Here is a 26,936-nt window from a genome sequence, read left to right on the forward strand (position 1 = left end):
AAGACCAAAGGTATAATTCACAGGTTTCAGGACAAATAAATTATGTACATCTTGGTGTTTGTCTTTGTTTGTTTTTGATTTGTGGGTTTTGTTATAAAGGCATCCAGTTAAGTTTTGTGTAACAAAGCTCTCTCAGGGTGGATGGTAGTTCTGCTTTTGTCTGCAACATTTACGGAGGTCAGCAAAAGTCTAGTATTAAAGTGTCATCAACCCAGGAAAAGAGTTTTAGCAGAATAACAGTAAGCTCCACACCAAGGGGGGGATCAAAAGGCTTAGGCTGAGCTGTAACGTGGAGCTGTTTCCTGGCTGGGTGAGGCGGCACTGGGCCTTTGATCTGTTCTTTTTAGAGCAGCCCTGCCTCTTTTTGGTTGGGACTGTGGAAGGTTCAATAGGCTCTAGAAATTCTGGTCTCAACTTGGTCAATGGAGGGTCTACAATGCTGGGGAAGGTCCCAAAGGGGGAATCGTTTATCTGCTTGTTGCTGCCATTTTTGGTACGGTCCGTCTCAACGTACTTAGTTTTGGACATGTTCTCCTTATCCTTGAGAGGGTTGTTGGAGGATGGCCGGCTGCTGTGGGAAGAAGGACCTGCCTTGCCTTTAGCTTCATAAATAAAAGACTTATCTGTTTCTGGATGGCAGCACTTGGAGGAGCCATCGTGGGAACTGAGAGGGGGGATCCCAGTTGGCAGTTTACCAGATCTGGTCTTAGTGCTAAAAACACTTGTTCGTATCTGGTTGTAGGAGTCGACGATACATCCTTCCAGGTCAGCGCTCTGCAGCCTCTTGAGGTCTCTCCCTGCCAAGCGGGGGGGAAGGTGGCACTCGAGCTCTGAAGATGATCCTTTAAACTGTTTAAACCAATTCCAGAGCGAGCGAGCCTGGCAGTCACAGATCCACTGGTTGCCGTTCAAGCGCAGGTACTGAAGGGACACCAGGGGAGCCATGGTTTCCCCTGTCAGCACGGTCAGGTTGTTGTTAAACAGATACAAGGTCATCACTTTCCCAAGGTCATGAAAAGACCGGCGGTGAACCAGGCTGACCCTGTTCTGATGCAGCAGCAGCCGGTCAAGGTTGATTAGCCCTCGAAAGACGTTCTCTGACAAGCTTTTTATTTTGTTACCATGTAAAAACAGGTAGGTGAGGTTTGCAAGGTCGATGAAGGTGTCATCCAGCAGATTCTGAAGTTTATTGTCCTGAAGGTAGAGATATTGCAAGGAGAACAACCCTCTAAAAAGCCCTGTGGAGAGCTCCAGGAGCCCACAGCGATCCAGGTGTAAGGTGTGGAGGTGAACGAGACCCCGGAAAGTGACAGGGTTGATAGATTTCAGGTTCGTGTTGTCACTGAGATCCAACTCCTCCAGTTTGCTGAGCCCATAGAAGGCTCCAGGCTCAATTAGGCTGATGTTGTTGGAGTGGATCCAGAGAATCGTCATGTTGCGGCAGGAGGTGAAGCTGGTGGACCTCACAAGGGTTATCTTGTTGTTGTGCAAGAAGATGCGCTGGCTCTGAATGGGTATCTCCGTGGGGATTGCTGTCAGTCCTTGCTGCTGACAACTTATTGTAATCTTCGGTTCACTGTAGCACACACACGCCCCGGGGCAAGACTCCACTTCTGACTGGATGTTCAAGCAAAGCACCAAAATCAGCAGTTTGCTTCCTAAAGGATAACAAAAATAGTATGCAAATTAAGCAGGGTTATGGGAGAACGCTTTTCTTTGCAACTAATAGATGAGCCTGAAAATCACCCTTCTAAGTGCATTGCCACTAACCACAAACAACATATGCCAGGGGAGCCAAACAATTAAAATGCAGAATTAAAAATGCTCTACCACTCAACACAGGAGATAAAATCGATACACACTTGTAGTGACAAAGTCTGAGCACTTCCTCGGCCTTTCACTCTTTCACTCAGGCCTCTGACTTTGGTGACGAAAGAGAGCCAGCATCATTATGTATTTGCATCATGGGTCCTGGCTGCACATCTAACATATGGCCTATTCCAAAGAGCTTACCTCTGAGCAAAGGAGCTGTCTTCAAGGGGGACGTTTGTCTCTGCCACAGGCACAATTAGAGCAGTTCAGCTTATGGGAAAGCATCTGCCCAGCTGTGGCTGATGCCTGCAGCCACAGGGTTGTGCTAAGCAGCTCTGCATCCCATTCCAGCAGTGCCACCAACTCCTTCCTTTTCCGGATCATTGAACAACTCCCCAAACCAAGCAGGTGTCTCCAGATTGCACCCAAAATGTGAGGTGGAAATGTGTCTTTTGCGACTTTCCGGGAACAATTCAGGACTGATCTAGTCTTCCTGCAAGGAATAACTGTGAAAGGTTCCCCGAATAACTTACAGGTCAACCTGCCTGTAGAGGTCTCAGGTACAAGAGCATCCTTTCCTTCTCTTGGTCAAACATTTATGCCACATATTCTTCCTTCCATTCCTCTCTCCTCTTTTTAATCCTTTCAATCTGTGCAGCCACTGAGGAAGAGGAGAAAATAACATGTTTTTCCACAGAGGGCAGTGCTGTTGTTGGAGGAAATCGTGTGCAATGTTTGATTCAGGGATTCCTCAAAGGTTGCAAGGCACAAGTAGATTCCATGTGCCCCAAGCATGCAGGCAGCCCACTGGGGTCGAAGAACCCTGGAGAGGAACATCTTCCATGGTGATGATCACCTGCTTCCCCAGGAGTGGGGCTGCACAAGAATCACAAGGAAGCATTTTGATTCACCACATTCACCAGCCCCATGCGGGATGCTGTGAAAGGGCCTGGAGAAGGGCGGATGGAGATGGGCAGATGCCTGGAGATGGGCAAAGGCTGCGCACCAGCATCTTCTGAAAGGGGACCTGGAGGGAACCTCCAGCTGAGACACCTGCACACGGACCTGTTGTTTCCTACCCATGGAGGGGAAGGCAGGAAGAAAAGCAGCTTCAGTAGTGCTTTACCAGCAATTAGCAGCAAGTAATTAGATTGCTTCCTCTAAACCGCAGACAGGAGCTAAAATGAATGAGCGGCAACAGTAGCAGCAGCAGGCTCCATTTGTGAAATACCACATGTGAGCAGGGACACGTGTGTCTCCTTCCCATCTCATCACAGTATCTCTGGCAAAAAGAGCATGTTCCTCCAGCCCAGGAACCACAGCAGCTTCCCCACTTCGCTCTTGTGGGAGGTTGTTTTCTTCCTTGAAAGACTGAGAATACTGTTCAGGCATGTTGATGCCTTGTTACACCTTCAGGTGAAAGAGTGGAGTTCAAAAAGGCAGGCGAAAAAGGACAATGATGCAGAATGGGATAAACTGGGAAGACTGGAGAGAGCCTGATTGCATCCAGCCACGCGTACACTGTGCAGCACACGGGGCCGGATCCTGGAGACAAGAAGCTGCATCTCATGGAGAAGCCTAAAAGGCAATCGCATTGCTAATGAAACCACATCATCTCCACACTGAAGTAGCAACTTCAAACCCCAGCGATAATGGATTAAATCATATGGAAATCTCACCAAACTTTTTACTGAAACAAGAACAAAAGGTATTGGAGAAGCCAAGGATGGAAAGTCACTTCTCTGCAACATGGGATCCCAGGCCTGAGCTTCATTCTAGTCAAAATAATTCCCTATGTGCGCTAATAAATCTGTGGTGATCCAACAGTCCAATATAAGCAGGAGACTTCTATATATCAGAGTCCACATGGGAGAAAAAATAACAGCTCAGCACACAGAGATAATTTGAGCCTGATATTATTAGCTGCTGAGCAACCCTGGAAGGCAGTGTGTTGAGTGCAGTATTATGACACATTCTGGCTGGCATGTCATGTTTTGACATATCACGTCCCATTGTATGGAGCAAAGTAACACGAGACAACTGAAATTCCCTGCTGGAGACATGTCATACCAAGAGGAGCCTTCTGGGAAATCAAAACAATGCTGGCAACCCTCTGTCCTGCACGATTCCTCTCCAGCTGATAATGAAAACCTGTAGCCAGAGAAATAAGACTTCCTGCAGCCTCTTTCTCCAGTGTCATGATTCAGATGATGGGGGCCGGGGTGGCACCGGAGCAATGGGATTCACCTCACTACACAACAGCACCCGCTCCAGCAGAACAGCACTCGGAAGCAGAGACCACAGCAGGCTCCATGGCTTTTCCCAGCTGATCCTCCCTGTCCTGGCCATGCCACAAGGGCTACAGCCTACAGCCCAGATGCATCCTACATGCCTTATAACTATGTGACACACTCACAGTGGAGTGAATGCGAAGAACCATTCCTGTGCGAGAGGAATCATGATGACAACAGTCGTATTCCAGCACCAGCCAGGGGAGGCAAGTGCATAATAATTATGTATATACACAGGGAGAGAAAAAGAGAGCACAAAGCAGTTGGCAGAGAAGCCGTGCACATAGATACTACCCTGCCCTGTGCCACCCCCTCCTGACAGCCATGCCCCAGCACCCTCTGCATCACTTCATCGCTGTGCTCCGACCGTGCATCACCAGCCCTTTCCTATGGACAGAGCGAGGTCCTGTCCCAGCTCCTGAATGTGTGCAGGGCTCGAGGCATGCTACAGCACCTCCCCAGCACAGCGGAGCAAAAGGAAAGGGGCAAATCCTGCTCCACTCTGAGACACAGATTTTCTTCTCCTGCTGCCGCTGTCTCTGAGGCTGCTGGGAGCTGTGAGTCAGTGGCACTGATAGCCAGCTGCCAGCCGAGCAGCACAGGGAAATTAATTACAGGCAGGGCTGGCCTGTGTGCTTTAATTAGGGACCTGGTGTTCACGAGCTGCTCAGATTAGCTCCTTCCACCAGAGACAGTTACTGTCAATCATCCCGCAAAGCCTCTTTCCAGTTAGTTTCCTGACGTGCAGCTCAAGCATGTTCTGACTGATCCATAACAAGGCTCAGCACCCAGCAGTCATCAGAGGGCTCCCAGCTGGCTCAGGACCTCAATCACATGCAGGAATGGGTGCAGTCCACAGACAGCCTTGGGAAGGCAAGGTGACCCGTTCTTCCCAGGCCAGATGCCAAGTGACCACTTTAGGACAGGGATGAGCACAAGGCAGGGTCCTGGGACAGAAAGGTTGCTAAGACCTGGCATCAAGCCATGCTAACACAGACACCGTTTTAGGATGGTCTGCAGCACAGCAGAGCTTATTCCTGTCTGCCCGGAATGTACACCCATGTTTTCACTTTCTCTCACCCTACACCAAGCCCTACAAGGTCGAGACAGGTCAATGGTATCACTGCCCTGCACTCCTGGGGCTGGAGCTCATCAGTTGAAACAGGCACCTGTTTTGGGTCCCAATGTCATAGAATCATAGAATTGTTTGGGCTCTTCCAGTCCCAACCCCTGCCACGGGCAGGGACCCCTTCCACTGGAGCAGCTTGCTCCAAGCCCCTGTGTCCAACCTGGCCTTGAACACTGCCAGGGATGGGGCAGCCACAGCTTCTCTGGGCACCCTGTGCCAGCGCCTCAGCACCCTCACAGGGAAGAGCTTCTGCCTAAGAGCTCATCTCAGTCTCCCCTCTGGCAGGTTAAAGCCATTCTAGCCAGATGCCACAAAGCAAAGCACAGACCCAAGCCCTTTTATGCTGCAGCATGGTGTGGAGCATCACTTCACTGAGCCTCCTGCTCTAGCACAAAGCTGGGACCGTAACACAGTGGAAGGAGATGGAGCACTGATCTGGCAACTGTACTGCACATGTGTGTACAACCGGACACCTCAACACCCATGAACTGGGCACCCAGGTACAAAACCAGGCACTCCACCTTCTTCCGTTATCCTCCTCACCTCCTCTTGTTCTTCTCCCTTTTTGATGACCTCTTCCTTTCCATCCTCTTTTTCCTCCTTTATAACCACCACGTCACAGGGCTCATCCAGCTGAGCTGAAGGCAGCACCCAGACAAGGCAGTCCATTCTCAGAGAGGCTGTGGCACATCCTGGCTGTGCCCAGAGCCTTTACAATGTCCTGTACACCACGCTGCAGCTTGTTTCCCTTGGCAAAAAGTAGAGGGGAAGGATGAAGCCCTTGAGAGGGTGATCAGGTAAAGATCACACAGAGACAGCTTAAAACTGGCCAGAAATGGCACGGATGTCATGGGTTCCTGCTCCCCTTGAAAAGCACCCAGTATCCATGATGCTGAGGGCTCTCAGCATCAGGGTGCTGCCCTGAGTAGAGAAGTCAAAGCCCTGGTCTGAGGGCAGATGACAAGAATCCAGAGGACCTGTGCAGAAACAGCTAAGATCCTAGCGCAGTCTGGTTGGCAGAAGCAAATGCCATCGCTTGTTTTCCTGGAGTCCTGGTTCATCCCTAGCTGCGGGCTCCTTCCCCTTCCAGGAAAAACACTCCCTGTAAATACATGCCAACCCTTCTCCCAGCAGGGAGCTGCAGCATCCTTCCATCAGCCTGCCAGATAGGTCCACCTGGAGCTCTGCATACACAGTGTTCTCTACCACCACTGCTGGATAACTGATGCCAGACCCTCCACTGCCTGCAGGACTCAACCTCAGTGCCCATCCCTGAGAAAAAGGGTCTTGGCGTGACACCCATTCCCTCCTTTCCCAGACAGGAAGCCATCCCACCCCTTCCAGAACATGATTAAACCTTAACTGCATAGTTCCAGTCAAAAGCAAAAGATGAAAGAAAACCCCGTGCCTGGAACCTTCAGTCCCTCCAAAACTTTGGCTTTGAGTTTAGCATTTATTCCTCCAGAGCTTTCTTAAAAGCCAGAAACCTCCTTCAGTCAAACTGCCGCACTTCCCCTTTGCCATCTCAGAAGTGTTATGACTCATGGAACTGGGAAGCAATTAAAGCGGGTCCATTATCTGTCTTTCCACTGGTCCCCTGTGCGATCACATTGTCAAACATGGCAATTAGAAAGAAAAGGCTCTGGGGGCCTCTAATAGATGCTTTGCAAACTTTGTAAGAGGCCAAAACAAAATGCAATTTTCAGCAGTTTGCAGAGCCGTGGCCTTTCTCTGCTGCTCTGCACTTGTCTCGATTGATTTGGAGATATTATAATGTGCCTTTCCTACAGTGGAGGGTCAATAATAATTTGAATTCTCTCCTGGTTGGACATAAAGGGAGCACTTTACAATACAAGGCATTTTGCTGATGCACACAGCATTCTGCCTTTGTTTATAGTACTGAGACACTCGAGCTGCTTAATTCCCTGTTCTGAACGGGTATTGTTTGAAATTCAGCACATGGCTTCGGAAGATACTCTGCAAAGCAGCTTCAGTGTCTGCTGCTTTATCCTGTGACCAAAGGTGCGTCTGTGTGTGTGAGCCTGTGAGTGCCAAAAGGAAGAGGGTAGCGCTTCTATGCATTTCAAGTTGAAGGAGAATTGAGAGGTGAAAGAGAAAGGAGAATTGGTTTGGATTAGTATCACCCCAGGGTGGAGTTTTTCTCCCCTCTGCTGCCTCCTCCCTCCTTCTGTGGCAGAGAGGAAGGATGGCTCGTGATGGTGGAACTGGAGTGGCTTGAAGGGTGAGGAGGAGAGGAGTGATGCTCTGTCACCACACAGCATCTGGGAGAAGCAACCACTGTTAAGCTCTGGGGAGCTGAGGACCCAGAGCAGGTATGAACAGAGAAGGTCCCAGCTGAGGAGAACACTCTGAGATGTCACTGCAGCAAGGGACCGCAGCTCCGTGTCTGTTCTGAGGCACGCTCCAGGCTCAGGTGACTGGGTCAGGAGCTCATGGGCTGGAGCTCCGAGTCGCAGCTCACACCAGAACACCTCCACCTTGTTCCAGTGTCAAATCCCAGCTGCCTAAAAACAGGCGGCTAATTCCATCTGAGGGTCTGAGGTGCCAACGGGAGTGCTGGCAGAGTTGACACAGCTCCTCCTGCAGACCTGTGCTCCTCTGGCCGCTGCAGTTTGTTCTGACATAAATCACAGACTGGTTGGGTTGGCCTTTTCTACAGGAATAGTCCGTGTTTTTCCTTTAAGATGATAAGCTTTTCCCTTTAAAAGGTCAGAAGCTTTTCCCTTCCAGCTATGCAATAGATAGTTGGAAACAGGACAGATGGAAAACATGCAGATTTATTACATCTCACATGAGAACAGCTGAAAATTCTGCCTCTGCTGATAGAATTGCCAGAGTCTTAGTCCCACTAGGTGAGGTGGCAGAGCACAGAGCTGGCAAGAGCACTCACTGAAGAATGGCCTAGGATATCCATAAGGTTTTCCTATGCCTATCCATAAGAAACAGTGATAACTAGGTCAGCTTTTTAATGCCTGATAACCTCATATCAAAGATTCAAGCAAAGTTTATTCCTCTTTTTATGTAAACCATTTTAAGGAGCATCTTTAGCCTGTGTGGATAGGTAGGGATTACCAAGACCTTGTTCCTGTGAGCTACTGCTGCAGCTTGGCTGCTGGATCAGGAAGATGTCACTGCTTACAACCAGCTTACATTTTAAGACTTGGGCACAACTGTGAACTATGGTAATATTTCTGCTTGAAAGAAAGTGGATATTTGGGCACATGATTTGTTGCAGTGAAGGGTTTCACGGTAAAATTCATAACCACAGACTAGATGGCAGATGCAATTCAGCATTTATAAATACAAAGTAATGTACACTGGCAAACAGCCCAGAGCCTTACCTAAACAAATAACATGAGCTATTGCCACTCAGCAAAGTGATCCTGGGGTCTTTGTGAAGGGCCCTCTGAAAAGCTCAGCCTGATGCTGAATGATAACAGGCACAGTGCAGGAGCTGCAAGGGACAGAGCAGGACATCTGAACCTCTCTGCATGAGTCCATGCTGCAGTTGCATCCCAAGTATCATCCTCCCACCTCTACCATGAAGAGGATCTGGAAAAGATGCTGAGAAGTACAGCAGAAGTGTCTAGAGCAGCTTCCATACAACGACCTAGGGCTTGGAGGAAACCTGCTGGAGTGGAAAGAAGGTTCCACAGTCTGTCGTAGAGACAGGGACATTCTGCTGCAGGCAGGTCCTGCGTCACTGTTTGCCTGGGGCGTGGGGACTATGCCAGGGCAATGTTCACACCATTTAGTTTTGCCTGTCCTTCAGCATCTGCTTCTGACCTGTGTTGGACCAGCCCGAATGGTCCCTTGTCTGACTCCCTGCAGCTTTCCCACGTTCCTTTGTTATAACAAGGGCTTTTCTTTTCCTCATTCCCTGGCCTCACAGGGCATTACGAGGCTATAATAATTCATATTAGTGTTGCTGTTATACAGGGACCTAATGACTCCACTATTTAAATCCCTTGCTATTTTCTCCTGTGAAGGTTTCTTGTGACCTTTTCCTTGAGATGCTTTCACACCTCCATGGCTTGCAGCAAGCTTTTGAAATTCAGCAGGAGGAAAACCCTCTGGCTACAGAAGAGAGAGGGGCTTTTTATTATTAAATTCATATTCAAATTGGCTGAAATATAAACCGTTAACTATCACCTTTTCCTTCCTCTCCCTGATGTTGCTGGCAACACACCAGCAATATAACCCTGCCCAAATGTTGTTAGGCTAAATCAATGCTGCTGCCAAAATGCTGGGAGCGCTGGAGAGCCCCTGGCAGGGATGGGGCCGGGAGTTGCTTTGGCACGTGCCCGTGAATGGCTGAAGCTGCCCTGCTTCAGGTTTGTGCTGCACTCAGCTCACGTAATGAGTTGTGTAGCTCGGCCTGAAGCGCTGCTGAAGAAGCAGCATTCAAAGCCCTCTGGAGGTTTGTGCAGGTGGATTCTAAGAGTTGCACAAGACATAACTCGTTTTTACCTTCTTCCCTTAAAAATATCCTCACAATATTAAGTCCAAAAATCACACTAAGGGAGCATGATTTAGGTGGAAAAGATGAACGCCCAGGAGTTCGGAAATGTCACATGCATTGCCTCCATTTCCTGCCTGGATGCATTACGCAAATGACCTTTCGTTTCCGACCACATACGATATTTTTTCTGCTGGAATCTTGTGTCGTTCATGGTAGAGGCTAGATATACCGAAGAGCAGGGCTATTTGACGATGTACTGCCACAGGGAGTGAAGAGCATCACAGTCCCAAAGGTGATGGATGTAGTTCATGTAGATGGATCCAGTTCCCAAAGGAACTGGATGTAGTACTAGAGCGTGAGGCCATACTTATAGAAGTTAGGGGTTAGGTTCAGATGTCTAAACATTCTGTATGCTGGGCAGCATTCAGAGGAGCATGGGCAGCAGGTCAGGGAGGAGCTTCTCCCCCTCTACTGCGCTCTGGGGAGACCTCCCTGCAGTTCTCAGATCTAAGGCAGAAGCTCTTCCCTGTGAGGGTGCTGAGGCGCTGGCACAGGGTGCCCAGAGAAGCTGTGGCTGCCCCATCCCTGGCAGTGTTCAAGGCCAGGTTGGACACAGGGGCTTGGAGCAAGCTGCTCCAGTGGAAGGGGTCCCTGCCCGTGGCAGGGGTTGGAGCTGGAGGAGCTTTAAGGTCCCTTCCAACCGAAAGCATTCCATGACTCTATGATCATCTGTGATACTGCCACCATTCAATCCTCACACTGTGAAGAATGAAGTGGGAAGATACACACTGTGAATCACAGCTAGCTCCTACAGAAGTTAGTATTATCTGTGCCATATCTGTAAAACATCAGGGACAAACAGGTCTCCAGAGGAAGTAAACTTTGGTTCCTGAGATGACTTAGATCTCCTGTGGAGCCCAAAGGAATGCTTTGAAACACCATTACTAAGAACAGTTTCCTACATATCCAGCCCTGGCTCTGGTGACAGCACCGAGTGTGAGTGACTCATAGAGAGGAGAGGTAAAGCTCCAGATGGCGTTTACACCTGCTCCCCCAGCCATCTGGGACTGCACCCCACCTCACAGCTGCAGTCCCACCGACACATCATCAGCACCGCGAGTGCCCCATTGCACCAGGCAGCGCTCTGCTCGGTTTCCCTCTACAATGGCACTTGTCTCAGCTTTTGCTTACAGACCCAGCACCTGCAGATGATGTGGAGTGGAGGAGTGAAGCCCAGGAAAGAGCCTGGGAGGAAAAGCTGCTCCAGTAGTTTCCCATGTTGTCTGCATGGACACAGGCAACCCTTGCAGCTGAAGGAACAGCTCGGGAGCTAACGCCCCAGGCAACACAAGCAGGACAGGGAGAGGGAGAGCATTTTAATTTCAACTTTAGACACAAGCTCTTTTCCAAAGAGCAGCCAGAAGAGAAGACACAAGAGCAGACACAGATCTCTGAAGGTCCTATTCCTCTACCCTGCTCACCACATGATGTTCTCCTTTCTGAGCCTGGATGACCAGAGCTCTCTACCCCTTGAGTTGTCACCTTGAGCAGTGGAGTAGCAGAAAAGTAAGGTCTCTATCATGAAGCTGCCTTACAGCAAGCTCTGTGGTGCTGACACAGGGCACCTTCCAATGCTCCCCTGGACTCCTGACCCTTTCATGCAGGCAGTGGGACAGAGCCCAGCCTAAGATCCTCTCTGCCTCCTTTCCCCTGTCTCTCCTGGCACCCCTCCCAGCAGCCTGGCATGCATCCCCGCGACGTTCCCATGGCTCATCCTTTCATTCCCTGATAAAAGCTGGGACTGATCTTTAATAAGTGTGCAAATTCAACTGCCGCTGTGTCTATCAAGTGCCGGCTTTGTCTCCATTGCAGTTTCGGCATTAGACATGCTTGCCTGCCCTTCTGCAGCAATCTCATCCGCTCCCAGCAGATAAGACACAAACATCCACGACTCTATAAACGCGTTTTTCTGAGCTGTGCAGCCTCTGTGAAGCTAAACCAGGATACAATAGGACACTGGTGATACACTCTGCTGTTTACATGGAAGTCAGGGAGGCGAGCAATGGGGAAAAGATCCCAGCCTGCAGCTGAGGCGAAGCTTGAGAATCAATGAAGGCAGCAGCCCCTGGTGCCTGGCTGGGCTGCCCATGTCTTTTACAACACCCACCCTGAGCTCAGACATCCCATAGCTCACCACCAAGGATTTGCACCAGATCTCCGTGCCAAAAGCCCTTGGTTCAACTCCCAGCCTTTGGGTCTCATTACAGCCAGAGCAGATTACAGCGCCTTCCTGCTTTTTAATCAAGGTAGATGAAAACTCTCTATTCAGACTCTGCCTTCCCCTCTTTATTCAGAGATCGTGTTCATCCGTTTCATGACTACAGGGCATTAAATGTTCATAATCACCTGTTATCCAGTATGGCCCTTAAATCAATTTTAGAGCCGCTGCCCTCGAGCCGGCAGTCTCCCAGCCTGACGAGTGGCCTACATTCCACACTCGGAGATGGATGAATGAGCATTTAGCTGTATTAAAATTCATGTTGTTTCAATGTTACCAGTCTACCAAGCAATTGCCATTGCTCTGCATTAGGGGCTTGCCTTCATCATTATTTATCATGGCCAAATTTGAGTTGGCTGTGAACTTTACGGGCAACTAATTTATAGATGTTTTCCGGATCATTTATGAAACTTGTGAAATACACTGGGGTGAAAGCTGAGTCCTGCACAGCCACCATGCACGCAGCTTGCTCAGCAGTGATTCTCCAACAACAGTCACATTCTGAGAGCTTTTAGCTGCCTGTTTCTTAATCCATTTAATAGCTCTCCATTGATTCTACAGACAGTATATTTTCAACCAAGTAGATCAAGTGCCAAAAGTAAGTCTAAATATATTATGAAAATCTAGATACATGAGCAGAAACTGTTGGGATTTTGATCCACATCCAATACACAGGATGTTAGTCCATGCCTGGGGCTTGTTGGCATTGTGGCAATATGATTAATAAATAATAGTGACAGCAATATCTTTAAAAACACTATCAGAAAGAACTGAGAACTCAACAGGGCTCAAGAATATTTCTGGGAAATCTATCAGTTGAAATTAATGGTATTTCTATGCCTTTGATCTGTAGCTTTGTTAACATTTCCTTTTTCTCCCACAGCACTGAGATCGACCCGAGCAGCCTCTCCTCACCTCCTGGGCTTTCCCACATGCTGATTTAAAGCAGTGATGGGCACTGGCTTTCCCTGCCTCTGGGACTTCCCTGGTTTTCAGATGTTGAAAACCAACTGGGACCTTGTCATCTAATTCTGACAGCACTCCCATGCACGCTCCTTATGAAGCGGCTTGCATGTCCACCTATGGATGATTCTATGATTACCGTCACTCTCCATAAACCACTCCTGATGGATGGGGTCTCACCTCAGCTGGGCATCCCTCTCTGGAGATGCTACTTCACAGCCTCCACAGGCAAGTTGCTTAAGGATGATTCCAGAGAAAACAAAAGATCCCCTTAGCACTGACTCTGACAGACTTGTTTTTCTCCAGGACCACTCTAGTTAATACCGTTCTACCACTGCCCTGTCTAACCAAACTTCCCTTTAGTCTTCCACAGCAGGCAAAGTAGGCGCTTGGTGGCCCACTGCTGGCCTTGTCTGAGAAAGGGACGTTGTAGCGGCACGTTTTACTTCAGACCCTGAAGCATCTTATTTAATTAAAAGAACCAGACCATGAAGCTTATTGAAGGCAATCTTCATCCTATAGCGTGGACCTGCAGATCTCCACAGGGACACAAACCTCACACCCTGCCGTTCAGCCACTCCATGCAGAGCAGTTTTAGTGCAGCAGGACTAATTTCCCCTAAGTGGCTATTAATATTTCATGGCACTAAGTGAACTTTTTTCCATTTCATTTGCTATCTTTATTTGTTTAATTCACCCCCTTCAGCACTGGATGGAGACCAAAGGACCAGCTGCTGATTTGGGGGAAATATGAATCAAGTTATCAGAGGAAGTATATTAAAGTGAAAAAGGGAAGAGAGTCATCAGATTATGAATAGAAACATACATCAGAATCACAAACATGTACCTGGGAAGCTCAGTGCTGCAGAATAACCCTGAAGTTCAGAGCAATAACATCAGGCATCAAAATGGCACCTGATAGGAAATACACACATCTACAAGCAGAATATCCCATTTCTTGCAGCCTGGAAAAAGCTCATCCCAACATATTCACTGTTACTTTTGTTCGGATTCCTCACACTTGATGCAAACAAAGGAAAGAGAAGAGTAAACCTTGTGGATTTGAAGACACAAAAAAATCACTCCTCATTTTCTCCTGCTCTCTTTTCCCTGCCAAAGTGAAAGCAAACTCTCTTTTCTCTAGGGAAATAGCTTGTGCAACTTCTGACAGGAGCAAGGACAAGGAAAACAAACCCTGACAGTTCCAGCAGGCACTATCCGGACCACGAGGCTCAAAACAGCGTGTTTTGTGCCAGCTTTGGCATACAGACCTCTTCAGTACTGTCACATCCCAAAGCCAGGACTCCACAGAACCTGCCCAACAAACCACCTCACCCCAGCAAACCCCCTCCAGCCTTGGATGGGGATCAGGCTGGGGATCTCACATGGGGAAACCACAAATGCTCCAGAGTAAAGCTAGGAATGTCGGTCTGGGCTTTTCTTACCCATGGCAGGGGTTGGAACTTGATGACCTTTAAGGTCCCCTTCAACCAAACCATTCTGTGATTCCATGATTCCAGTGACGCTGTCTCTGCCTTCCCTCCCCTGGGGATTTTTTTTAGAGATGTAGCATTAAGCAAACTGAGACAATCTCACCTTGATTCCATAGACCAAAAGGCTCCTGCATTACAACCTTCATCCTCATGGAAACCTGCTTCTACCCAGGATTTAAATGCCACTACTTCTACTTCAGCACCGTTGGCCTCTGGCTTATTATTTTCCTTTTAAGATGTTATTTGGGGTGACATCCTTTAAACCACCTTTTGCTGAGAAAACTGTCCCAAACAGCTTCCTCCGTTGGACAGCTTGGTGAAACCAGCACCATGCAGCAGTGCATGTAACAAGCAGCAGCAGCCTGACACACCAAGCAACTGGAGAAAGCACACAGAGCAAATCAGGCTGACAGCAAAGGAAACTGGGGACAAATTCTTCACTGAGTGATAAAATGCCAGCTCAAGGAAGGGTGTCTTCCAGTGCTTCCAGGACCAAGCCTATGCTGTTCGCAAAGGAGAACAATCTCTGCTTGACTTTGCACCACTTCTATCCTGATCTCTGTTGCTGTGTATACCCAGAGTCTTAGCACTGCTGCCTAAGAGCTCATCTCAGTCTCCCCTCTGGCAGGTTCAAGCCATTCCCCTTGTCCTGTCCCTACAGGCCCTTGTCCCAAGCCCCTCTCCAGGTTTCCTGCAGCCCCTTTAGGCACTGGAGCTGCTCTCAGGTCTCCCCTTCAGGAGCCTTCTCTTCTCCAGGCTGCCCCAGCCCAGCTCTCTCAGCCTGGCTCCAGAGCAGAGCTGCTCCAGCCCTCGCAGCATCCCCATGGCCTCCTATGGCCTCGCTCCAACAGCTCCACGTCCCTCTTGTGTTAAGGGCCCCAGAGCTGGATACCTTTCACAGCACCTTCTGGATCTTCATTCTTCTCAAGTGATAGCATCCTTTGCTGAAGCCACTCTGTGTCCCTCATCCTTAAGATAATTCTTTCCGAATCCCTAAATCCCCTTTTTTTATAAAAATATTCCAGCTCTTTTCCTGGCAGCCTAGAGGTCACCTGATGTTTTTTCCATTCCCAAATGTATGGTTTGACATTTGCTAATGTTAAAATCCAGCAGCTATTTCTTTCTCCTCTCCTCTTATGTGTTTAAATCCTGCTGAAGGTGATGCATGCCTCTTAGCCTTCCTGTTAGTTGCTGGTGCCCAGAGGCTATTATCAGGGAACCGGCTAATCCTGGATTTGGAACATCCCTCTGGGGTTTCCAGTGACAGGGTAGGGGGGGTTGGCTGCTGGCTGGGTTTGTTTAAAATCACGGCCTGAACTGAAATCAAACAAGTTCGATGTCCTCCTGTTTGTCTCCCCTAGGACTCTGGCCAGTTCTCATAGCACAGCATCCCCCATATCCATCTGGCATGAGCCGGCTTGTGCCCAGGCAGCCGAGAAGCCCCCAGCATCCTGGCCTGGATCAGCACCAGTGCGGCAGCAGGGCCAGGGCAGGGATTGTGCCCCTGCGCTGGGCACTGGTGAGGCCGCACCTCGAATCCTGGGCTCAGCTCTGGGCCCCTCACTACAAGAGAGACATTGAGGGACTGGAGCGGGGCCAGAGAAGGGAACAGAGCTGGTGCAGGGCCTGGAGCACAGTGTGATGGGGAAGGGCTGAGGGACCGGGGGGGTTGAGTCTGGAGAAGAGAAGGCTCAGGGGGGACCTGATCGCTCCCTACAAGTGCCTGACAGGAGGATGGAGCCAGGAGGGGCTGGGCTCTGCTCCCAAGGAACAAGGGATGGGACAAGAGGAACCGGCCTCAAGCTGCACCAGGGCAGGTTTAGATGGAGCTGAGGAACAATTCCTGCCCCAGAGGGTGCTCAGGCATTGGAACAGGCTGCCCAGGGCAGGGCTGCAGGCACCGTCCCTGCAAGGGTTCACACCCCGTGGAGACGAGGCCTCAGTGCCATGGGTTAGGGGTGGCCTTGGCAGTGCAGGGGAACAGTTGGACTGGATGAGCTGAAAGGGCTTTTCCAACCTGGTTGGTTCTGTGATTCTATGATTCCATGATTCTAGGGTGAGTGGCCACAGTGGCCAGTTGCTGGGGCAAGGGTAGCCATTCTCGAACTCAGCCACCTGTGAAGCTGATGGCATATAAATCCTCTTGCCCTCCTACCAGCTTGAGGGTGCACTCTTCCATCTCCATGTGCTGAGGGACCTCAGCATGCAGGTGTTTGCTTGGCCAGCTGATTATGAAGAGGCTTTCAGCAGTGCCTGTTGCTATACAATTGTTTCATCCATAAGCCCAATGTGGTGAGAAACTTTGTTGTATCTCCCCAACATCTGACTTGAGGCAGAGACCTGCACCTTCACCTCCAGTTGGCTGGGCAAGGCAGGCAAATGGACAACACACACCACAGCATCAACCACCTCACTCCTGACACATTCCATGTAACAGCAACTCGTACTGGATTGGAGGAACAACTACTACTGGCTGAAAGATCCCAGTTGAAGCTTAATGTTAACTGGTTGATATATGGAGAGGAGGATGTGTGCTGTGATAGGCATTTGGGACCGCTATTAGACCCAGACTCATTAGCCACTCTCATTAATGATCTAGACGAGAATGGGAGAAAATAGCAGGTTAATTAAATTTGCCCCTACTGAGCTGGAGAAGCTTTCAGCATTAGTGGGGAGAGATAAATGACAGGGAGGGCTGTGGAAAAAAAAATGTCAGATTGATAAAGGCTCGAGAAATGCAGCTACTTCTGGGGAAAATGATCAGCCTTCCAACTAATCAGTGTGAAGGGAAAGACTAGACAAAAGAGCCGTATCTGAGGAGCTGCCAGAGAGCTGCAAGATGATGGCTGATAATGAGAGAAGGGAAGGTGGTTTGCTTGGGAGTGAATTTTTACTCTGTGTTTGCATTGCCAAACCTTCGATCTAGCTTGGGGTTCCTGGAGGCTATCAGAAAGAATACAGTTGTTATTATTGATTGCCATTACAACAACTCTTAGGTTCTCATGTTCTTCCTTATCCAAAACACCAAGAAATTTATGGAAGTAGCAAAAGAAAGACCATTATCCAGAGGTGAACCTGGGGGACTAGCTCTGTGCACAGGCTGAAATGTCTTAATTGTGTGTCCTGAGGGCTGCAGAATCCCAGAAAAATACAGAAGGAAGCAGAGTAGCACCATAAATTAACTGAGCTGAAGGAGGAGCAACTGCCCTGCTAAGGACTACAGCAAGGCTCATCCACAAGGGGATATGGGAAGACCACAGGGGAAAGCATGTTGTCTTTCCTCTCTATTTCAAATTTGAACTTCAGAAATGAGCTGTGCACTGACCGGCTACCCCACATGGTCAGGTTGGTGCTCACGTGAAGCCAGAGCCGCAGACAGCCGGTGAACCAAACACATGCCAGGGCAACGCCAGGCAGGTTAAATAGAATCAGAAAGTTTTGGACAAAATAGTTCCAGCTCCATTTCTGTATTAGGGTGGAACAGAGCATCTGGGTGTAAAACCATCACTCAGACCAGCACGGGACCACAGGTCAGTTCTAATGGGCCTCCATTTTGTCATCCTCATGCAAAGCAAGGACATTCAGTGCTCCACAAAAAGGATTCTTTTTAGGAGAAAATGTTTGGAGAAAAAAAGACATCAAAGCATCACCTTTTGGAGGTACAAATACTCCCAGGCCATGACAGAGGGATCAAAGTCCCTCACCCCAGCTATGCTCCACACGAGTCGGAACTTCAGGGGAATCTGTAACTTAAACCAGCTGCAGTCCGAGTGGTCCGTGAAATGACAGCAATGAAAGTCAGGTCCCATGACACACACACTCCAGTGGGGAAGCAACTGTGAGACAAAGCTCTTTGAGAAAGAGGGAGACTAAGTGTACTTAAAACTGTCTTTAAAGGGAGTAACTTCAAACAAGAGTGAGATATTCAAGGCAAATGTGGAAGTCTGACTACTTAAAACATCTACTGAAGAGCAGAGACAAGGTAACATGGCAAAAAAAGTGAAGGCTTCCTAGGAGCATTAATGCACAAAACCAAAGCAAGTCCTTCAATGCTGGCAAAATAATTCGTGCATGTTGGGAGGCACAGACCCCAGCTTCCAGAAGGATGGGAGCTTTTATGGCTGGAGAGGAGTTCAGCCATTCCTGAGGATTGAAAGAGTACAAGGGAAGCCCATTTACAAGACACTGAGATGAAAATCTAAATGAGAGTTGAAAAGCACTTGCAACAAGGGACACAAGATTTTTGCAAAGATGCTTGTAAGCTTTGGTGCATCTGAGACTTCCACAGCTTTGGCATCCTAATAAATGGGTGATGTAGGGTACTAAGTTAAAACAATAAACATAGCTATAAATAAATGGTGATCAGCTACAGACCACTCATTTGAATCCGGATTATTAAACACTGATCAGATCACATCCAGATATAAGCAATTCAGCAAAGGAGACCAAGGAAAAACAAGAGGCATGAAATCAGCGTTTCTAACTCATGAGCTAGTTATACACCACCTAATCTGAGAGAAGAAACCCTCGGGATAATAGGGCTAGACCAAAAGGCTTCAATTTAGTTCTGTGTTGGTGGATATGGAAGATACTGAGAATGTGTGGTACTTTAACATACAAATTTGCTTTTTGATGGAACTGAAGATCCCACCCAGCCTTCCACCCCAGTGACATATCCTCTAAAGGGACACATTATCACCCCTGGCTCTTCTGCGTTTGCTTCACTCACCCTGCTTGTAATAGAATCATAGAATCATAGAATAGTTAGGGTTGGAAAGGAGCCTAAGATCATCCAGTTCCAACCCCCCTGCTATGGGCAGGGACACCCCACACTAAACCATGGCACCAAGGCCTCATCCAACATGGCCTTGAACACCGCCAGGGATGGAGCGTTCACAGCCTCCCTGGGCAACCCATTCCAGTGCCTCACCACCCTCACAGTAAAGAATTTCTTCCTTAGATCCAATCTAAACTTCCCCTGTTTCAGTTTGAACCCATCACCCCTTGTCCTGTCACTACAGTCCATGATGAAGAGTCCCTCCCAAGCATCCTCATAGGCCCCCTTCAGATACTGGAAGCTGCTCTGAGGTCTCCACGCAGCTTCTCTTCTCCAGGCTGAACAGCCCCAACTTTCTCAGCCTGTCTTCATACGGGAGGTGCTCCAGTCCCCAAGTCAGCTGAACCTCAGTGTAAATTTACCATCAATCACTCTGTCTCTGTGGACTATCTGAAATAATACACAATGGTGAGGAAAGGTATCAGAGCTTTGGCTAAGATCATTAGGAACATTTGCATGAAGGAACAACCTTTAAGAGAAATGGTCTGAGCTGAACTTCAGCTGAAGTCACTGACCCATTATCCCCAAAAGAAAGTACAAATAGGCTGACATTTTAGAGCATGGACTCTCCAGTGACTCTGACATTAGAAAGAAAAAACAGCTTTAAACTACAAGAAGCATTTATATCAAGTCCAGAAATCCAGGCTGACTGGAAACAACCAGTGTCATCCCAGTCAGATTCAAAGCACTGGTGTGCCAGTCTGGACGCTGGACAAAACGAGTTAAAGAGGGTGGCCAAACACAACGCTTTCCAAGCAAAAGCAGATGTTGATGGACTGCCTACCTGAGCAAAAATGAAGACTTAAATTGGGATAGAATTATTGAATGGTTTAGGTTGGAAGGGACCTTAAAAATCATCTAGTTTCAACCCCCCCTGCCATGGGATATTCTTGCATACAAAGAGTATTATACTTTTCAGCCACCTTCAACACCATGAGTTAGTGAACAGATCAGAGAGAGATACCAGGAATATAGAAAGTCTATTTAAAAGGGTGGAAAGCCTGTTCCAGCACTTGACAACCCTGTCCTCTTCTTCCCCCTCAGGGTCCTTGCACTGCTGGCTGCATCTGGGCCCAGAAACATAAATTGCAGAGCACCATCCCCTGAACAACAGTAAATCACTTGGGTAACTGTTGAAAGCCAGGAAGCCAGGCAGCATGGACCATGAGGCTTTCAACTCAGTCTTGGCTCCTAAATCTCTCTTTTGCCCTGATGGCAGAGGCACAGGCAGGAAGGTCAGGTTGGATGGGACTTGGAGCAACCTGCTCTAGTGGAAGGTGTTTCTGAACGTGGCAGGGGATTGGGACTGGAGGAGCTTTAAGGTCCCTTCCAGCCCAAACCAGTCTGTAATTCTATGAATTATTTGGAGTTCATTCTTTGCTGCCCTGATTTTCAGAGCTATCCCAACCGCAGAGCTGCAGGTGGTGACAACAGGATTGACAGAAGCTCATTTATGCCTGCACTTGTAGTCAGAGCTGCAAGGCAGAGGCACTTCCTGCACAAGGATGCCTTGAAGACCCAATAGCAGCCTGGGTGCTGCAGCCTTGCATGTCACCGTGCCGTACTCTCCCTCACCGAATGCTGAAGAAACCTATGGGATTCACTGACTTCACAACTTCTCCTGTTCACCAAATAAAGATTGCACACGCCACATCCCCTAAGAGCAGGAATATCGGCTCTGCCCGTTATAAAGTGGGGTCATATGGCTCAGCACACTGCAGGCAGGCGGTTGTGCTGGTAGAGTGCCTGGGCGAGGCACCAAACGGGGCAGGCTTCATGTTGAGAGGGAACAGAGGCCCCAGAGGGGGAGGTCATTGGGGTTTGCCAGCCTTTTCCCCTAAGAGCTGCCACACAACTGTGCAATATGATTGCTACAGCAACCTCTGCTCTGGGCTGAATTCCAGCCCTTGCTCCACTTTCTGCACCCATCGAGGCCCCAGCCTCACTCAAAAAACCAAAAGGGCTCTCATCCACAGGTAAGATATTTTGGGGAGGGATGACATTTTGTCATGACTCCTTCACACTAACGTCACAGACAAAGCAGGAGGGAACTCTGAAAGGCTTTAAAGCTTCCTTCAAAGAAGGAAGTCAAAACATTACCTGTGGTTTCCTTGACAGAATATGACCCACACGATGACTTCCCTGAGTGAGATTATAGAGCTGTCACTCACTGCCACTACACACCACAGAAATTAGTGGATCAGGACAGTGATGGATGACTTGTCCTCACATTAAATGGAGATTGCTCTGATCCCATTGCTCCTCTCACTTCAACGGCTTAGGAAAGACAAGGGGAGGAGGAGCAAGGGGCAGGAGCTCCACCTCAGCCTTAGCCTGCTTGCCAAAGGCAGGGAGATGTGTAGGCACTCACGCACTGCAGGTCTTGATAACTCTCAGGATTTCACCACTGATCTTATGATATTGAGTTTTGCAGTTCCAGCTTTTGCGTCCAAGATTTCAGCACAGCTTTTTTCCTAATGCTACTTCTGTTCTTTTTCCTGGCAAAGAAGATGAAAATGCTAACTCATCTATCTCCCCAAATCTCCTAAAGGAGGTGAATGAAATGTTCCACGCTGTGTTCTCTCTGAGAATTCCCTTCCCTATTCAAAGCTGAGGTTTGTAGCTGCTGTTTGCAAACACAGCAGATGAGGAAAAGCTCAATGACAAGCTCATAAATCACAGCACCCCCCTGAAGAGAGTGACACCCCTTTCCCAAGCCATTTACCATGATCTTCTGATTTGGGTTGGCCTCCCTGTGGCTTCAAGCAGGGTAGCCTGGAAAGAGCTTGAGAAGGTCCCAAAACCAGCCACAGACTGAGTACACCCTGTCCTCAGGCTGAAAAACAGTTCACAAAAGCAAGCTTGAAAAGGGGGAGCAGAACACAGGGGGATCGTATTGAAGTGGGTGGTTTGAAAGGGCAGCAGGGAGGGAGGAAAGTGCTGACAACCTGCACTCACAGACCCTGCTCAAGGAAGCGTGGCAGAGGCTTTTGCTTAGCCCGACCTGTGGGGTTTGATTTAAAGGGCTGTGCCTTCTGGAGTCCAGATGACCAATAAGTGCTCGTTGCTTTTAAGAAAGCCCTTGTGCCTTGCAATAATTCACCACTGATTGCCTACATTTCCTTAAAAGAGCTCATTTAGACTTGATTTAAGTACTCCTGAGGAGGGCACCGGGGTGGGGGTGTGTGTGCAGTGATTTACAGACCTGGTGTCAGCTGTGGAAGCAGGACAGGCTCTCCTGCCTGCAGCAGCAATGGGGCCTGGCTGGAGGGTTGCTGTGGGGCCAGGGACCCCCCAGAAAAGGTCCTGGAGATGATCCATGGCAGCCATCAATCTCAGGAAATCCTGTTTCACTGTCTTCAAGGGCCAGCTCCAATGCAAGCACGGGTTTGGTTACACCAACAAATCTCAGATATTAACTTATATTTGCAGCTGTATTCGACTATTCCAATTTTGGGGAGCAGATACAACCAGTCTGGGCTACAGACTCAATTCAGCTGAGGAAGTGCAGGTGTTGTGAAAGAGAAACATCATGCTCTGGACTCCATTGTCTGTAAAGAATGCAAAGATTATTAGGTTTAGTCAAATAAATGTCGCTGGACACCCAGCTCAGATGTTCACATCCATACGGAGCTGCTCTGCCTTTGAAGTAACACCTCTGCAAGGACCTTCAGTGAGAACTTGTGTGGACACTGAGCACAGTAGGTTTTGCTCTGCTGGATCCCTTGCTGCTTTACAGACCCTCCTCTCTGCTATCTCCTCGCTCTGTAGATAACCTGCTCAGCTATGGACACTCTTGGAAGCATAGGCAGGCAGCTCAGTAATGTGTGTAGGCAAATCCCCAGTGGCTTCCTCCATTGCTGATCATTGCACAGCATCTCTGCTGAGCATCATGCCTGTGACAAGAGATGTCTGAGAATGAGAGGCAAGTGCCCTGCAGGACTGTCCTGCTTTTCATTCTCACCCACAGCCCACTGCAGAGCAGTCCTCCCCAGGGTCCAAAGGGCAGGTCCCTGCAAAGCTCTGTCTCCTGAGAAGTAGAAAAGCAGGAACAATCCAGCAGAGTGCAAACTTTTAACTACATATATCCTTATTTGTAAGCGTGCTGTCTCTTTAAAACACTGTGGCTTATGTTTCTATGCACTCCTTTCTGGCAGGACTGAAAAAGAAGAAAAATAAAGAATAGGATTAGAAAGGAAGAAAAGGATCTGTTTAGAAATAAGCAGAATGCAGAGCTTTATGGTGTGCTTCCTTCCCTGTACTGAGTGCCCCTCTCCATTACTGCCCTCCCAGATTGAGTGCAAGGCCAAACAAACATGGAGTTAGTTGCCCCAGCGAGGTGCAGAAGAGGTTCAGTGTTTCTCACATGTTCATTGTTTCCAGCCCAGGAGCCTTGTCTCTGATTCTTCCCTGGATGAGGACTGGAAAGCTGTCATAACAAGGACTGGTTTCCATAGCAAACCCAGTGCTTTCAGATGGAGAGGCTCAGCCCTGCATTCACTAGATCTGAAAAGAAAAGCGTTTATTCCCCCATAAGCATGAAGGACAGGGAGAAGTCTACTGCCATGTGTGGTTTATATTTCATGAGCTTCCTCAAAGCAGAAATAGCCTGCTAGTGAGTGCCTGCTGGCAGCTTTCTCCCTCTAACTCAATGCACAAGTTGAAGCCTTTGCGATTCAGAGCTGAGTCTTGTTCCCTATTTATCAGGCTGTTTCATGCAGTATCCAAGGGTCAGCAGTGGGCCAGGCTGTGCCACAGAAGGTTGCCATGCTGCTCCTGGCCCACGTGCGTTGCTGAGAAGCACAGATAGAAACCAGCACAAGGGCAAAACTGAATTGAAGGCACCACAATCTCAACAGACAGCACGGGAGGATGAGACAGAGGGGCAGACGGTGGTCATGAGATGTAGATGACCAAGAGTGCTGCATCCAATAGCAGGCAGGAAAAGAGAAAGCAACAGCCAGGGGTACATGGGATTAAGATCCAGGTTCTGGAAAGCACGTGGGGAGGTGTTAGGCGTTGCCAAGGCCAAAAAAGATGACAGCCCATGGATGAAGAGTGGGCATCCTCATCATCATCAGAGTCATCCTCAGCTCTGCTCTGCACCACCCCGCCTAATGGTGGAGCTGGTGCTCCACGCTCCCAGGGAAGCTGAACCTGTACGCTCAGTGTTCTACAGTCCTACAACCATGACAGCAGAGGGGTCATGCTCACCCTCCAGCATCTCTGCTTCTCATATGAAGCTGCCTGAAGAGAGACGTGCCCATGTTCCAGACTCTAGCTGCATGACTGCATGGAAAACGGTGGAAAGGACACATGAAAGGACACTTTCCACATCCAGCACCCCATGCAGAAGCCCATGTGATACACTAGCACTAAAACAGCATGAATCCAAATGGCTGAGTTATTTAATCTTTCCCCACAGCCATCATGACTACAAAACCACATTCGAGATTAAACCCATGCTCTCAGAGGCAGGGTTCCCAACAAAGGGAAGGTGTTACAGAAGGCTGGGTGGGAAAACTTGTTTAGGTGACAAACGAGAGGGAGAGAGGAACATTGCCAAGGGCAGCAAGGGTTACAGAAAGCAAGAGAAATGATTTCTCTGTTTCTCTGTGACAAGGGATCCACAGCTCACTTTACACAAGCACTGTGCAAGCCAGTCACTGCAGACTCATCTGCAAGGGGATGGGAAGGGCTGGAGGTGGCAAAGACATCTTTGCCTGCACTGGGGCCAGACCCATGCTCCCAGGGCACAGGAGAACTGATTCTTTCCTGGACTGGTCCTTCGCATGGAGGAGAAGAGGGATCACCTCTCCACCCCTGATCCGGAGCAGTGAGGGGGTTTGCCTGTCATGGCAGTCCTGTCCTTCATCAGGACTCATGCAAGTGCTGCACGGAGTGGTGCATCCCTGTCCTCCAGAATGAGTTATCACGTCTATGCAGAGCAGACAATGCAGGCGCTTGTTTCTCCTCCAGATGGAGAGATCTGCATTTGCAGTGGACATTAAATTCATAGCAAAGAAGAAAAGAAAAACCTTGCTGCAGCCATAAACCTCCTTCCCTCATCTGTGTGCACACAGTGCTTGCGGAACAGTAGAAGAGACACTGTCCAGCCCATAAGAAACTGGGGTTGTCCTCTTAGGTCTCACCTTTCCCATCGCAACACTAAGGGAAGGACAAGCATTTAAACACCCAACATCCTTGTGCAGAAAATGCACCAAGGTGTTTGTAAATGTGCTGGCAAATGTCATCTCAACACCGGAGCATCCCTCCCATTGCCTGCTGCTTCTTCCTGGCTACAGAATGAACATCTCCTGTCCCAGGATGGGGCTGAGCATCCTGCAGGTGGAAGGGAACAGTGTTTCCCAGCGTGGTGCTGGCAGCCTGTGGCCTTGTGCCCAGCTGCATTGTGGAGTCTGGCTGCTTCATCCTCTCCTCTGCCCTGTGACATTCCCTTTCCTGTGGGAGGCAGGAACAGGAGCCTCCCTGTTCTGCCTCCCTGTGCCCTCTGCCATGGCCAGGAACAGTGCCCCATGCCTTGGTGCAGGAGGAGACTTCCAAACCTGTTTGCAGATGCCCATTGGCTAAGGGGAGGCGATAAAGGAGGGAAGAAGCTCTTTTACGTATTAATTACATGTCAACTCATTTGCTCTAGAACTACCCCGGGAGCACATGAAGAATTACTGAAGTAATTAGAGAATGAATGACCCCTAACTCATAACAGTGGCCTCCCAGCTTCGGCAGCCATTTGTTAATAGCAATGAAAAGCACCAGATTTCATTACAGAACATAACAACGGAGAAACCACTTGTTCGAGGCCTTCAGTATTCCCCTGACAGAGCACAGGATAGTTATTGTCCCATTGAAATCAGCAAGGGTTGCTGTATAATGCTCCTAGCGTCTCACCAGTTTGATTTGGGGACCAAGATCTTTTTCCTCTATCTGCAATGTCTGTAGCATGCTGTTGATACAGTACATCAGAGCAATGACCAGGGGCAGTCTTCACTCTTCTGCAGCTCTTCCCAAGCCAGAGACCCAGCAGCCTGTGCATTCTTAATTGACAGAATTAGGAAGCTTATTTGAAGAGTACTTGAGTCCTCAGAGTCTAATTTCCTGCAGTATAAATAATACATCTGCAACAGCAGTCCCTGAGAAAAGGAAATAAATAAATAACAACAAAGCATGAGAAGCCCAGATGAACATTCTGGCTTCCATCACACTGTGAGGATCCTTCATCCTTCGCAGAGGTTTTTCACAATAGCCCCCAACTGCATTCTACCATTTCTCGCCTCATCTGCTCTAAAGAAGGGGATAGGAGCTGGAAATTACAGGCGCGGGCCTCGCTGCCGCAGGCGTGATCACACCTTTTGATGAGCACAGCGAGGGGCTCTCCCCTCTCCCAGCGGGAAGCCTTCATCTGTGTACCCATTGAAGCCCATCACCAGCAGCACCAGCTCCCCCAGCCCTGACCAGCGGGCAACCAAAGGGCCCATGACATCGAAGTGAATCTCCTGCCAGGTTCAGCCCCATTGATGCCTTTCCCTCCCATGGCAGCCCCGGGGCTGGCAGAGCCCCAGGAGATGGAATCGCGAGTGCTTATGTTATTAAAAGCCATGTTGCTGAACATACATATTCATGGGTGGGGAGA

The 26,936-nt window shown here is 48.9% G+C and overlaps 1 protein-coding gene across 1 annotated transcript in view; it reads right to left on the minus strand.

Moving 5' to 3' along the window:
• Nucleotides 1–225: 225 nt before the first annotated feature.
• RTN4R (reticulon 4 receptor) overlaps nucleotides 226–26,936 on the minus strand; it is a gene marked incomplete at both ends in the record, with an annotated part of 74,254 nt that continues 47,543 nt past the window's right edge. Inside the window, one exon of the mRNA XM_080628372.1 lies at nucleotides 226–1,658. Within this exon, the coding sequence (XP_080484498.1) occupies nucleotides 226–1,658 (1,433 nt within the window). The remainder of the gene's footprint in view (nucleotides 1,659–26,936) is intronic.

Source organism: Psittacula echo (assembly GCF_963264785.1).
Source record: "Psittacula echo genome assembly, chromosome: 13".
NCBI lineage: Eukaryota > Metazoa > Chordata > Aves > Psittaciformes > Psittacidae > Psittacula > Psittacula echo.